General features: G+C 40.4%; 1 protein-coding gene across 1 annotated transcript; it reads left to right on the top strand.

Annotated features, from left to right (window-relative positions):
- The first annotated feature begins 384 nt into the window (after positions 1-384).
- LOC109572023 (zinc finger protein 665-like) lies at positions 385-8,801 on the top strand. The gene is made up of 3 exons (XM_070771598.1): positions 385-505; positions 999-1,094; positions 5,794-8,801. Exons 1-3 carry the CDS (start codon positions 472-474, stop codon positions 8,037-8,039), a joined length of 2,376 nt encoding a protein of 791 aa, XP_070627699.1. The 5' UTR covers positions 385-471; the 3' UTR covers positions 8,040-8,801.
- The last annotated feature ends 7,172 nt before the right edge of the window (positions 8,802-15,973 follow it).

Here is a 15,973-nt window from a genome sequence, read left to right as displayed (position 1 = left end):
AAGAATCCCTTAGAAGAAATGGAGTAGCCATCATAATCAACAAGAGAGTACGAAATGCAGTACTTGGATGCAATCTCAAAAACGACCGAATGATCTCTGTTCATTTCCAAGGCAAACCATTCAATATCACGGTAATCCAAGTCTATGCCCCAACCAGTAAGCTGAAGAAGCTGAAGTTGAACGGCTCCATGAAGACCTACAAGACCTTCTAGAATTAACACCCCAAAAAAGAAAATATTATTGTGTAAAAATTATATTCTTGTCTAATAGCAGCCACTCTCCTAAATGAAAACCAGGTCTCTGAACTTGCTGTTTCCAGCATGGGTCATATTAGGAAGTGTTCCCACAGCAACATGGCATCTGTATTTTGTATTTCAGGGATGGCTGACATTCCGGGATGTGGCCATAGACTTCACTCAAGAGGAGTGGGAATGCCTGGACCTCGGTCAGCGGGAATTGTACAGGGACGTGATGATAGAGAACTATAGGAACCTGGCCTGCTTGGGTGAGGATGACTTCCTTCCAGAATCGCTTATCTAACCTCAGGGTTTTGGTTCCTTCATTTCTAGAATGTCTTCTGAAATTTTCTGCTCTGCACATTTGTTTCAGATCTCCGCTTTCTAGGGGAAATGGGTATCTGTGAGTTTAGAAAGAAAGGCTTCATGATGATTCGTTATGCTTGTAACCTTTTCTTCCTTCATGTAATCTGCCTCCTTCTTCTAGGTTAGTGGTAATTGTGGTATTAAATAGTTGTACCTTCTCTTAGTTTCACATTTCCGCTACTTACTTTTGCTTTAGTGGCACTTGACCAGAATCTCAGGACCTGACTTTTTTGTGTTAGTTAGCATTATATAGGTACTTTCAATAAAGTGTTTGGGGAAATCATTCTCTAGGCTGTATTAACATTCACCCTTGTGTTCTCTTCTCACCTGAATACATATTGGATTAGAAACTGATGAATCTCTGGCAAAACAAATATTCCTTTCTCTGATGAACAGGTCTTGTGGTCTCTAAGCCAGATTTGGTCACCTTTCTGGAGCAAATGAAGGATGTCAGGAATATAAGGAGAATGGAGACAATAGGCATATACCCAGGTAGGTGTGAATGGATGGAGCTGATGACTCAGGTGAGAGGTCCAGTGAGAGGCCTAACTGGGAAGGAAATCTAAAACAGAGTGGCTATATATATGTATAGTTGATTCTATGAGAATCAGGGAGGAAGTCATCCTTTGTCATGCGGTTTGGGAAGATCTGCTTCCTTGGAAATGATTTTGGAGAAGTCTGGATTTATTTCTGTTGCTGTCTTAGACAGCTATCACCTGCCCCATTGTGTCTCTAATCATTCATGAATTCATCTCCAGTGATTGCTTTTCTCATTCACAGTGAGAACTAAAATTCTCCTCTTGGCCTGTGACAACCTGCATGAGTTGGCTACTCTTTCATTTCTTGGGAATCCTAGGAAAACTGTGCACACTTCTGAGTGACTATATGATACTCCTTTTAAAGTTTGTTTCTACCTTTAAACAGAAACTGTGTAAGTAGAGTCATAGACATACTGCCAAAGTCCTAGGAATAGTTAGGACAGATTTTTTTTTTCTTTTTTCTGATTTATAGTTTCCAATCCACTGGCAACTGCAGATATGACCTTATTCATGTCAAACTCAAGTAATGTCTTCACTGCATAAAGCAAAACCTCCCTAAAATGGGAAAATGAAAGTTTCATGGTTACTTTAAAGGTTCTCTTCTCTTTATACCAACTCATGTTAAATACCTAAGTGTATTTGTCTCAATTCCTGAATGGTAAAATACTTTAATATATTCAATTACCTCAAAGAATTTTAAAATAAATTGGCATAAGAACTTAGAACATTTTCCATATTTGCAATGGTTGTTTCAAACTGTTAAAATTTTTTGATAATATATAGAAATATTTTTATTAAGTTCTTAGTGGAGTGTAGCTGTTTTACAAAGCTCTGCTGCTGTACAGCAAACAGTATCAATTATACATATATATAGCCACCCTGTTTTAGATTTCCTACCCAGTTAGGTCTCCAAAGAGTACTGAGTAGAGCCCCATGTGTTTCCATCATATTTTTAAAGTCTCACTTCTTATTTAATTTCTTAAGAACTACCACTTTGTCAATTTATCTTGTTTGTTATGAGCTTCCCTGGGCTCTGTCTTGTATGTCCTCACTTGCTAAGACATTAGTTCTATGTCATATCATTTATGATTTTTAGATTCAAATATCTGAACATTCTCAAATAAAAACACAGGTGATAAGAAGTGAATTAAAGAATTAGTAGGCACCTAGTACTTGTGAAAATGTTTGGTGTCTCAATTTAAGAGGACTTTAAGCAAAAAGTAGTCATTTGATTGCCTCTCTAATCTTCACTTAGTTTTTATCTAAGCAGGTTTTTGTCTTGCTCCTTCCTCTACAACATATTTCTTTGTCCTCTCATTTTGTCGCATATTCTGTGTTTGTGGCCTCCGTTCTGCAGGCTGCAGGATCCTAGTTCCTCTTGCTCCTGGTGTCTGTCCCCTGGTGGGTGAGGTTGGTCCGGAGGTTTGTGCCCTTATCTCCTGATCTGGGCTTTGACTGTTGTTACTGTGACCCGAGCCTGCCCTGGATATTGAAGCGAGCTTCCCCTTGGCTCTGTGGCTGTCACTGCCCTATCTGTGGTGGGGTCTGCTCCCTGATTTGTGGAGTAGAAGCCCCCAGATCTGTTTCTTCACTGTGATTCTGATCTGTGGTGGAGGCAGGTGGGATTGGAGCACACCCACTGGGAGAGAAGACCCTGAGTATTGCTCTTCTGGGGATGTTCACCTCGGGGAGTGTTCTGTGTGCCACATCTGATGCCTTGTGCGAGCTCTCATGTGACCCTGGTCGGCACTGCCCTTGGCCCCACCTCAACCACGGGTATCCCGGCACATGGCCCTGATGTCTCTCAGATGTTGTTTTCACCAGCATAGATCCTCAGGTCACCAGCATAGATCCTCTGAAGTCAGGGCCCAGGATTGCATTCATCATGGAGCTGGACCCGCTGTGGTGCTCTGGGGCAGCTCAGATTCTGGCCTGGCCCTGCCCCCTCGTGTAGGAGCCTACAAAGTCTACAGCTGCTTATGCTACACCTTCTGTGACTGGGGGAGCCCTCCTTGTTCATTCAGATGTTCTAAACGGGCTGAGTTTACACAGACAGCTGTGATGGTATAGAAAAGAGTTTGTGCAACTTCCAGTAGAGATATCAGCTCGACTTCCTTAAACTGCCAGACCCTGGGGCTCAGCAATGCTTCAGCACCCTCTGTGCATGTGGATAAACTACAGACACCTGCTCCCAAGGTTTCCCAGAGTCCACCAGTCTACCCTGGTAATGAGGGGCACAGAGGAAGAGGCAACAGCTGGGTTCATGAGAGCACCCACCCTAATGGAGCCCTTCATAGTGCCTGGTGAAGAGGGGCCAGCACAGGGGGAGAGAGGCTATAAACAATGGTGGGTCTTCGCTTTGGACAGCACTCAACAATGGCGCTCTACTCTGTGGTGGTTCAGTCTTCCTCCCCAAGCATTTCTGTTTGCAGGGCTCCTCCCTCCCTGCCTTTCCTGCAGGATGTCCCCTCACAGCCCACAGCAGTCCTCTGCCTGAGTCTGCTTTCCAGACCCCACATTTCAGCACCCAGCCCTTGTCTGCAGCAGTGGACACCCTCTCAGGCTGGGTGGGCAGGGCAGGGGTCAGTACACTGTGTACAGGTCTCACTCTGTCCTGCTGCCACAGACTGTTGCCATATTCTCTTCCCACAGAGGATGAGGCTCCCCTTCTGTCCCAACTAGGCTCCCCTAGTGAGGGCCTTCCCCGGATGTAGAGACCTCTCCTTTCTTCAGATCCCCCCAGGGTTGCAGGCCCCGTCCAACTTCCTTTCCTATTCTTTTCCCTTCTTCTTTCTTTTGCCCTGCATAGCTCAGCAGGAATCTTTTTTGTCCTTTAGATTTCCAAGGTCCTCTGCTAGTGTTCAGCTGGGCTCTGTGAGAACTGTTCCATTTCTGATGTATGCTTGATGCATTTGTGGAGAGAAATGAAGTCCGTGTCTGCCTAATCCTCTGGCATCTTGATCCTCCCATCTCTATTTTATTTTTAAGCTAGTGAAGGGTTCATCAATTTTCTCTAAATCTTTAAGGATATTCACTGAGAATCAGATCAGATCAGATCAGATCAGTCGCTCAGTCGTGTCCGACTCTCTGTGACCTGATGAATCGCAGCACGCCAGGCCTCTCTGTCCATCACCAACTCCCGGAGTTCACTCAGACTCATGTCCATCAAGTCAGTGGTGCCATCCAGCTATCTCATCCTCTTGTCCCCTTCTCCTCTTGCCCCCAATCCCTCCCAGCATCAGAGTCTTTTCCAATGAGTCAACTCTTCGCATGAGGTGGCCAAAGTACTGGAGTTTCAGCTTTAACATCATTCCTTCCAAAGAAATCCCAGGGCTGATCTCCTTCAGAATGGACTGGTTGGATCTCCTTGCAGTCCAAGGGACTCTCAAGAGTCTTCTCCAACACCACAGTTCAAAAGCGTCAATTCTTTGGTGCTCAGCTGTCTTCACAGTCCAAATCTCACGTCCATATATGACCACAGGAAAAACCATAGCCTTGACTAGACAAACCTTTGTTGGCAAAGTAATGTCTCTGCTTTTCCATATGCTATCTAGGTTGGTCATAACTTTCCTTCCAAGGAGTAAGCATCTTTTAATTTCATGGCTGCAGTCACCATCTGCAGTGATTTTGGAGCCCAAAAAAGTAAAGTCTGACACTGTTTCCACTGTTTCCCCATCGATTTGCCATGAAGTGATGGGACCGGATGCCATGATCTTTGTTTTCTGAATGTTGAGCTTTAAGCCAACTTTTTCACTCTCCACTTTCACTTTCATCAAGAGGCTTTTGAGTTCCTCTTCACTTTCTGCCATAAGGGTGGTGTCATCTGCATATCTGAGGTTATTGATACTTCTCCCGGCAATCTTGATTCCAGCTTGTGGTTCTTCCAGCCTAGCATTTCTCATGATGTACTCTGCATATAAGTTAAATAAGCAGGGTGACAATATACAGCCTTGATGAACTCCTTTTCCTATTTGGAACCAGTCTGTTGTTCCATGTCCAGTTCTAACTGTTGATTCCTGACCTGCATACAAATTTCTCAAAAGGCAGGTCAGGTGGTCTGGCATTCCCATCTCTTTCAGAATTTTCCACAGTTTATTGTGATCCACACAGTCAAAGGCTTTGGCATAGTCAATAAAGCAGAAATAGATGTTTTTCTGGAACTCTCTTGCTTTTTCCATGATCCAGCGGATGTTGACAATTTGATCTCTGGTTCCTCTGCCTTTTCTAAAACCAGCTTGAACATCAGGAAGTTCACGGTTCACATATTGCTGAAGCCTGGCTTGGAGAATTTTGAGCATTACTTTACTAGCGTGTGAGATGAGTGCAATTGTGCGGTAGTTTGAGCATTCTTTGGCATTGGCTTTCTTTGGGATTGGAATGAAAACTGACCTTTTCCTGTTCCGTGGCCACTGCTGAGTTTTCCAAATGTGCTGGCATATTGAGTGCAGCACTTTCACAGCATCATCTTTCAGGATTTGGAATAGCTCAACTGGAATTCTATCACCTCCACTAGCTTTGTTCACGACCCAGATAATCATGATGGTGTGATCACTGACCTAGAGCCAGACATCCTGGAATGTGAAGTCAAGTGGGCCTTAGAAAGCATCACTGAGAATAGTAGATAATAAAACTTATTCTTTGGTGTCTTTCAGCTATATCTCCTCAAGACACCCAGGATTTGATGCCAAAGAAACCAAGGGTAGAAGATTTGTTCCCAAAAGCAAACCTAGGAATATATGAAGGATTTCACCTCAGAAACTTGGAATTAATGAAAGACTCAGAACATATAAAGGCATGTGAAAGACAGAGAGGATGTTTATATGGACATAAAGAAATTGAGACAGTTACAGATGATACAGACATTACTGCAGAAAGAAATGAGCTACATGAGTCAAATTGGGGGAAACACCCATTTCAGTCTTCAACATCTGCTGAGAAGTGTAAGTTTTTCAGAAAAAATTTACATTGTTTTGTGAAACATACTTGTTCTCTGAAAGGAAATGTGGAAAATCTGGGAGGTCCTCCAGTCTCTACTGTAAATACTCATTCAAACCACTCTGAGCATAGGCTTCGATTAAACATATATTTAAACATGTCTGAAAACCAGAAATTTAAAAATGATGGGAAAAACTCACAATGTAATCAATTTGAGGGATCTGTTAGCAGAAAGTCATTATTCTTCCACCAACAGATATTTTCTCTCCATTCCAAGGTGTGTAATGTTGATGATAATGGAAGAGATGTAATCCAACCATCATTGTTCAATACATCCCATGATATGGTTAATACGGAAGAACTTTCTGTGTGTAATAAAATGAATCAGACCTTAAGTAAGAGCTCCAGAGCCAGTAATTACACAATTATTTATGATGAAGTGAAGGTCTATTCATGCAATGAAACTGGGCATAACTTTGAACAAGACTCAAACTTTATGGAACATCAGGGAGCTCAATCCTCACACAAGGATTCTAAAAGTAATAAATGCAGGAATATCTTTTATCAAGCATCAGGTCTTCCTCTAAATAAGAGTATTCATAGTGGAGAGAAAACTTACAATTGTGGTGAATATGGTAAAGTTTCTAATGAGTCTTCAAATCTCATTCAACAGCAGAGGATTCAGAATTCACAGAAACAGTACAAGTGTAATAAATGTGGGAAAGTCTTTAGTAACTCATCTAATATAAGTAAACATAGGAAAATACATTCAGGAAGGAAACCTTTCAAGTGTACAGAATGTGCCAAAGCCTTTAATCAGAGTTCAAATCTTAGTCAACATCGACAAATCCATACTGGCAGGAAACCTAATAAATGTAAGGAATGTGGCAAAGTGTTTATCTATTTCTCAAATCTTAGTCAACATCAGCGAATTCACATTGGGGAAAAACCTTATAAATGTGCAAAGTGTGGCAAAGCCTTTAATCAGAACTCAAACCTTACTCGACACCAGCGAACTCATACTGGAGAGAAACCTTATAAATGTAAGGATTGTGGCAAAGCCTTTAGCCGGCGCTATGGTCTTACTCAACACCAGCGAATTCATACTGGAGAGCGACCTTATAAATGTAAAGAATGTGGAAAAGCCTTCAATAAAAACTCAAATCTTACTCAACACAAGCGAATTCATACTGGAGTGAAACCTTATAAATGTAAGGATTGTGGCAAAGCCTTTAGCCAGCGCTATGGCTTTACTCAACATCAGTTAATTCATACTGGAGAGAAAGCTTATAAATGTACAGAATGTGGAAAAGAGTTTAGTCAATACTCAACTCTTACTAAACACCAACGAATTCATACAGGAGAGAAACCTTATAAATGTAAAGAATGTGGAAAAGCATTTAATAAAAACTCAACTCTTACTAAACACCAGCGAATTCATACTGGAGAGAAGCCTTATAAATGTAAAGATTGTGGCAAAGCCTTTAGCCAGCGCTATGGTTTTACTCAACATCAGTTAATTCATACTGGAGAGAAACTTTATAAATGTAAAGAATGTGGAAAAGCCTTTAGTCAATCCTCAACTCTTACTAAACACCGGCGAATTCATACAGGAGAGAAACCTTATAAATGTAAAGAATGTGGAAAAACCTTTAATCGAAATTCAAATTTTACTAAACATCAGATAATTCATACTGGAGAGAAACCTTATAAATGTAAAGATTGTGGCAAAGCCTTTAGCCAGCACTATGGTTTTACTCAACATCAGTTAATTCATACTGGAGAGAAACTTTATAAATGTAAAGAATGTGAAAAAGCCTTTAGTCAATCCTCAACTCTTACTAAACACCGGCGAATTCATACAGGAGAGAAACCTTATAAATGTAAAGATTGTGGCAAAGCCTTTAGGCACCGCAGTCATCTCACTAGGCATCTCAGTGTACATACTGAAGAGAAACTCTAGTAATGAAATAAGTGATGGAAGAAGTTTGTCCTAAACATGCATGTTAGAAAACACGAGACCATTTATATAAGAAAGATATGGAATGATGGAGAAATGTAAAAGAAAAAAAATGTAGAAAATGGTTTAATGAAAAATGAAATCTAAATAAATTCCAGAAAATCCATACTAGAAAGCTTTACATCAATCCTGTTTTCCAAAGTTCCTCTTAAAGAGAAGTACTATAGATAGTAATCCACAGTTAAAACAGATAGAAAATTGATGTTAGTGTGGATCACAAGTGAAAGTTTGATGTTTCAGATCAGATCAGTCGCTCAGTCGTGTCCGACTCTTTGCGACCCTATGAATCGCAGCACGCCAGGCCCCCCTGTCCATCACCAACTCCCGGAGTTCACTCAGACTTAAGTCCATCAAGTCAGTGATGCCATCCAGCCATCTCATCCTCTGTCGTCCCCTTCTCCTCCTGCCCCCAATCCCTCCCAGCATCAGAGTCTTTTCCAATGAGTCAACTCTTCACATGAGGTGGCCAAAGTACTGGAGTTTCAGCTTTAGCATCATTCCTTCCAAAGAAATCCCAGGGCTGATCTCCTTTAGAATGGACTGGTTGGATCTCCTTGCAGTCCAAGGGATTCCCAAGAGTCTTCTCCAACACCACAGTTCAAAAGCATCAATTCTTCGGCGCTCAGCCTTCTTCACAGTCCAACTCTCACATGCATACATGACCACAGGAAAAACCATAGCCTTGACTAGACGGACCTTTGTTGGCAAAGTAATGTCTCTGCTTTTCAGTATGCTATCTAGCTTGGTCATAACTTTCCTTCCAAGGAGTAAGTGTCTTAATTCATGGCTGCAGTCACCATCTGTAGTGATTTTGGAGCCCAGAAAAATAAAGTCTGACACTGTTTCCACTGTTTCCCCATCTATTTGCCATGAAGTGATGGGACCGGATGCCATGATCTTTGTTTTCTTAATGTTGAGCTTTAAGCCGACTTTTTCACTCTCCACTTTCACTTTCATCAAGAGGCTTTTGAGTTCCTCTTCACTTTCTGCCATAAGGGTGGTGTCATCTGCATATCTGAAGTTATTGATATTTCTCCCGGCAATCTTGATTCCAATTTGTGTTTCTTCCAGTCCAGCGTTTCTCATGATGTACTCTGTTTAAAAAGGTACAATTATTAGCAATGTATCCTTGTTTATATTGACATGATTTGTGATTATTTGAAAATGAATGTAATTCAACTCTCTAATTACTCCATGATATGCTTCATTTCTAGTGTGTATGTAAACTTATGTTTTTGATGGTTGGTACCTCAAAGATGAGAGAAGCCCTTCTATCTAAGGAGAAATCATTTATATGTATTCTCCATTAGAAGATTAAGGGCACAGTAATGTAACATGTACAGTAAACATCTAAATGGAGGTGTTTGTCATTCATGTCAAACATCCCTGTAGGTCACCATGATGTAAGTGTTCAAGGAATAATTCCACATACTAAAGATGTAATTATCAAGTTATGCTTTTAAAGGTTAATATAATGACAGTTCACTGAAATCTTGATGTGTTTTATAATATCAACAGAAATTATGAATATCTGACATATTTCAAATAACCTCTGATACCCTAAAATGTATGGGAAACGCTTCCCAGAAAATTCCTGTAATTACTGTAAGCCTTCTTTCTTGAATGATTAGCCTCCATTTTGTAATCATAGAAATCACAACTCTCAGATCATTATATCAGAGGAATGAATATCATTGTTTATGCTTGTAATCTGTCTTTTAATCAAAGTTACACAGGGGAGTGTAAAATGTTTTATTCTGACTGTGTGTGATATTCATACATGTTAATCAATAAAACTGAATGGCTTCTTGTGGTAAAGTTGGTGTGAATGAAGTGTTAACCTACCACCACCATTAACCTCTCCCATCTTATCTTTGGTAGCACAGTGGGATGGCATCTGTAACAGTTAGTTTCCTTACTACCCTTAAGCCTCAAATCATTTGATCATGTATTTCCCATCATTTCTCCATTGTACTTTTCGCCCACTCTAACTACGGGGACATTGTGACGGTTCTAATAAGAAGGACCATACAGAGTACTGTTGAGAGCTTCCCTGACTGCACCGTGCTGTTGCTGCCTCAGCGTCTGTCTGGGGAGCAGGCAGCCTGCAGTTCCTTGAACTCACACCAGCCAGTCCTGTGAGCACCTCCACTAGATGACCCCCTTCCTTGAGATCAGCAGTCTGGCTGAACCCCAGGTCTACTTCACAGGCCCCCCTTCAATGACACCCTCAGAGCTCACCAGATTCCTGCTCCTCTTGGTTTGAATGGACCCATCCACACTCAGCCTGGGGAGCCCACAGCACTTCACCCAGGGTCACTTAGGCCTGAACCCCAAACACTGGAACTTTCTCTGCCTAATACTAGCCTTGACCTCCCTCAGAAGCTCCCACCCTAAATCCTCCCCTCCTGAGAGGTCTCAGCTGTACTGAGTGTGAGGGCTTGAGCTCTGGGTGTCTGAATGTGTGTTTGGGGGAAGAAACATCAGAACATATGGGAAACTGGGTAAAGACTCATTTCTGCACCTCAGGCCTGCAGATTCATAACTTCTCGGAGTAGGGACCTGACCGTCAGAGATTTGTATTCACTGAAATGATTCAGAAAGAATCCTTAGCCAAGTGGTTTCCATCTGTTCCCCATCAGGATCACGTGACCAGTGTCAGGAAATGACCTCACTGATGCCCTCCCAACAGAGTTCTGTGTTGGTCCTGTGGGAGCATCAGTGTGGTTTGTAGGAAGTGCTTCAGAGGATCCTAAGGGAATGCCCAGGTTAAGGACGTGGCCTCTGGTCCGTTTGTGAGAGCTGAGGCCCAGCTTCAGTCCAAGCAGAGGCAGCAGGGTTGGTCTAGCTGGATTTGGACCGGGGAAGTCAGTCAGCTCACATCGTCTGTGAGCAGAGTGTTAGGAGCTCTCTAATGGGGAGAGAACAATCAAGAAATAAGCCCACAGGCTGGTCTCCAGGTAGGAAGTGACTGGTCCCGAATCTCTCCTGAGACAAAGGACAGGAGAGGTGGGTTTTTTCAGCTTTTCAAGGTCCTTCCGTCTGTAGGTGAAGTGGTTGCAGGTTAAAGAGCTGTGCGGATGCCTTTGGAGGTATTTTCTCAAGACACAGGTGTGAATTTGCAACATAACATTCCCAGAGAAGACTGAGAAGGAGGAAAAGAGGAGGAAATGGCAGCTTCTCAGGTAAATATCCTGTCCTGGGTCTGGGGCTGTGTCTGCTTTTCCTCCTGAAATGCCTGGACTGAGAATCTGCAAGCCTTTACTTCCTTTTTTTTTTTTTTTCTTACAATAGTAAGGACCAGCTCTTTAGACTATATCTCCCTTAGTCCTAGAGTCTTTTCTGCATTGTCTGTATCCCAGATTTCTATGGAGTATGATGAATTCTCAACATGAATAATGACTCTTAACTGGTGAAAACATTCCCTTTGTGTGAGATCAACCCAGGGAGGCATAGCTTCTGAGGATCCTATTGGGATGTGCTTCAGTCTTAGGATCTTAGAAAAGTAGTGATGAATTTACATGTAGATGCAACTTCAGACATTTAGAAAAGGATTAAGAAAATGTCCTTATAAATAGAATTACCTCAGCAGTCCAGAATTCCACAGAAAGTTTGTGGAAAAGATGGAGAAGAAAAATGTGAGACACCCTTCTCTATATCGGAGAAGGCAATGGCACCCCACTCCAGTACACTTGCCTGAAAAATCCCATGGATGGAGGAGTCTGGCAGGCTGCGGTCCATGGGGTCGCTAAGAGTCGGACATGACTGAGCGACTTCACTTTCACTTTTCACTTTCGTGCATTGGAGAAGGAAATGGCAACCCACTCCAGTGTTCTTGCCTGGAGAATCCCAGGGACGGGGAAGCCTGGTGGGCTGCCATCTATGGGGTCCCACAGAGTCGCACACGACTGAAGTGACTTAGCAGCAGTAGCAGCAGCTTCTCTATATTGGCAGAAAGGACTCATGCTTAACTGTACTTTTAATATACAGAACATTGGAAGTTATATGTGAAGTGAAATTAGCATACAACTGATATTTTTTCAGGAGAGATTCAGATCACTGCTAACATTTATCCCATTACACCTCATGTTCCGTTGGTTCAGGTGGTTCTCAGATTCCAGCACTAAGATGTTCATACTTTTTCTCTTTATCTTTAATAAAAATCTTTGAAAGATTTAGTGAGGAGTGTGAATAAGCTGCCACAGTTAATGAGAAATCCGTGTCTTCTTAGTTCTGTTTGCTTTGGAAAAATGAACACTCACCTGTGTTTAGTAGGGTTCTTGAGTTTTTTGAGTTTTCATTACTTAAGCTCAGGTCTGATTGTTTCCATTTTTAATATACTCAGCATTCATATTCAAACTACTGCACAATTGCACTCATTTCACAAGCTAGCAAAGTAATGCTCAAAATCCTTCAAGTTAGGCTTCAACAGTATGTGAACTTCCAGATGCACAACCTGGGTTTAGAAAAGGCAGCAGAATCACAGATCAAATTGCCAACACCAACTGGATCATAGAAAAAGCTAGAGAATTTCAGAACAACATCTACTTCTTCACTGACTACGCTGAAGCCTTTGACTGTGTAGATAACAACAAACTGTGGAATATTCTTAAAGAGATGGGAGTATCAGATCACCTTACCTGCCCCCTTCTAAACCTGTATGGAGGTCAAGAAGCAACAATTAGAACTCAACATGGAACAACAGACTGGTTCAAAATTGGGAAAGGAGTATGTCAAGGCTGTATATTGTCACCTTGTTTATTTAACTTATATGCAGAGTACATCATGCAAAATGCCGGGCTGGATGAAGTACAAGCTGGAATCACAATTGCAGGGAGAAATATCAGTAAACTCAGATATGCAGATATCACCATTCTTATGGCAGAAAGCAAAGAGGAATTAAAGAGACTCTTGATGAAGGTGAAAGAGAGTGAAAAAGCTAATTTAAAACTCAACATTCAAAAAACGAAGATCATGGCATCCAGTTCCATCACTTCATGGTAAATAGATGGGGAAACAATGGAAACAATGACAGACTTTATTTATTTAACACTGTGGACGGTGACAGCAGCCATAAAATTGAAACTCACTTGCTTCTTGGAAGAAAAGCAATGACAAACCTAGACAACATATTAAAAAGCAGAGACATTACTTTGCCCACAAAGGTCCGTATACTCAAAGCTATGGTTTTTCCATTAGTCATGTATGGATGTGCGAGCTGAACAATAAAAAAGTCTGAGCCCCAAAGAATTGATGCTTTTGAACTGTGGTGTTCGAGAAAACTCTTGAGAGTCCCTTGGACTGCAAGGACATCAAACCAGTCAATCCTAAAGGAAATCAACCCTGAATATTGAATGTTGAATATTGAATATTGATGCTGAAGCTGAAGCTCCAATACTTTGGCCACCTTTTGTGAAAAGCCGACTCATTGGAAAAGACCCTGATGCTGGGAAAGATTGAAGGCAGGAAGAGAAGGGAACAACAGAGGATGAGCTGGCTGGATGGCATCACCATCTCGATGAAAATGAGTTTGAGCAAAATCCGGGAGATGATGAAATACAGGGAATCCTGGCGTGCTGCAGTCCATGGAGTCGCCAAGAGTCGGACCAGACTGAGCAATTGAACAACAACATATTCCAAAAATAGAATTCTTATCACATTTTTGTATTTTCTATAATATTTACAGGAATCTTATTACTAATATATGTTCAACCCTGTTAAATCTAAAATATCGCTCAACACTAGTGATAGAGATTTTCAAAAGAATAAAAGATTCAGAAGCAAAAGCTCTAATTTATATCATATCGTCATGTGTTTTTGCCCTAGCATGTTTAAAAAATACAGAGACTCAACCAGAAATAAATTATAAGATTTAAACAGGGAAATCTATTCTTGATTTTATTGACATGAATAATTTTTCTCTATTACTTTTAATATGTATATAGTTCCTAAGTAGTGTATGTATGTGTGCATGAAAATGTTAACATTATATGATTGATTTTTTCTGTTTCTGATATTTTTGCCAGTTACCTCAGTTGGGTAAAACATCCATTAGAATTGTCTGTGTGCTGCCTTTTTTCTTTTTAGAGAAAATCAAGCTCAGATCCACTGAAGTAAATCTCCCAAGCTCTACCATTTCCTGAATATTTGAGCAAATATTCAAAACAATTTTGGATAGCATTATTATTGATATAAAATTATTTATGTGGCTCATTCAAGATTGAAAAGTAAAAAAGTGTTACATATATAGTATATAAATAATCTAAAGGATTGTTTTTTTCTAGGTTTGCTGATCTATTAAACCTGTAAAATCTGTATAATGCTTTAAGTTCAATCTTAACTATGATTTCTTACATGGCTGTTTCATTTCTGTGCCATTCACAATGGCCACTTACGAACCAGATATGTAGTTAAAATTCAGCTTGTTTTGGCTCCTTCAGCTCCATAGGAGCCAAAATCCTTGGTCTCCTATATTTTTACATTCTGATCAGTTTTATATCAAAATCATCTATTCAGTTCAGTTCAGTAGCTCAGTCGTGTCCGACTCTGCAACCCCATGAATCGCAGCATGCCAGGCCCCCCTGTCCATCACAAACTCCCGGAGTTCACTCAGACTCACGTCCATCAAGTCGGTGATGCCATCCATCTCCTCCTCTGTTGTCCCCTTTTCCTCCTGCCCCCAATCCCTCCCAGCATCAGAGTCTTTTCCAATGAGTCAACTCTTTGCATGAGATGGCCAAAGTACTGGAGTTTCAGCTTTAGCATCATTCCTTCCAAAGAAAACCCAGGGCTGATCTCCTTTAGAATGGACTGGTTGGATCTCCTTGCAGTCCAAGGGACTCTCAAGAGTCTTCAACACCACAGTTCAAAAGCATCAATTCTTCAGCACTCAGCTTTCTTCACAGTCCAACTCTCATATCCATACATGACTTTATCTAAAAGATCTAATATAACATGCTTGAATGAACATATGTTTGGTAAGAAGGAGATAATTAGCAGGTATCCCAGATCTATGAAAACGCTTTGTTCATATATTTCAGATTACTTCTAGCAAAAAGTAATCGTTAGGTTTTTTTGTCTACTTCCTTCAAGGGGTGTTTGAACCATGGTATAATTTAATCACAAAGGTTTAGTTGATATGTTGGTGATTCTTTGCATATTTTACAACTTTTAATTTTTTTTCTTTACTTATAAAGTAAGATTGCTTTTGTTCTAAAGAAAGGGTTACAGCCTTGATATCTTGTCTATATATATCAGCAATTTGTTAATAACATGCTAAATTTCTAAACTGGGATAAAAATGCTTATTCATTTTAATTTTTCATTAGAGTTTTTTAGGAATGATTTTTTCCATTTTCTGTGATTATCTCCTGGCTTGCAACCCAGGAGAAAATGGTTGCTTTCTACATGTGTGCAGTCACAAGCAAAAAATATAACTTAGAAGGATTCTTTTTTAATAGAACGTATAAGTTGTATTCAGACTTCTGGGCAAAAAAATTTCTCTTATTTAGCTGTTCCATATGAGTTTGATTGCTTTTTGATGATAAGTTCCCCCAAATTTGTTACTTCTAATTTTGTTTTTACCTGACCTATATTTCATGAATGTAAATGACAATTGTGACTAAGTACAATTAATATGGCATTGAATTCAAATATGAATCTCCCGTATATCTATTGCTAATAAAATGATATGTTTAATTATTACCCATAATCTATGTGTAACTTATAAACTTATTTTCCTTCTTGATTATTGATCATTTTATGATTTGTTATGCCTTGGTGAGGAGTTACAGAAATACTTTTAAATTTACAGTTTTTTCCCTGCATCTTTTAAAATTTATTTTCTCTATATTTTTTCAATTATTAAAGTATGATAAC

Source organism: Bos indicus, chromosome 18, assembly GCF_029378745.1.
Source record: "Bos indicus isolate NIAB-ARS_2022 breed Sahiwal x Tharparkar chromosome 18, NIAB-ARS_B.indTharparkar_mat_pri_1.0, whole genome shotgun sequence".
Classification (NCBI taxonomy): domain Eukaryota; kingdom Metazoa; phylum Chordata; class Mammalia; order Artiodactyla; family Bovidae; genus Bos; species Bos indicus.
This window is presented reverse-complemented; position numbering and strand designations above follow the sequence as displayed.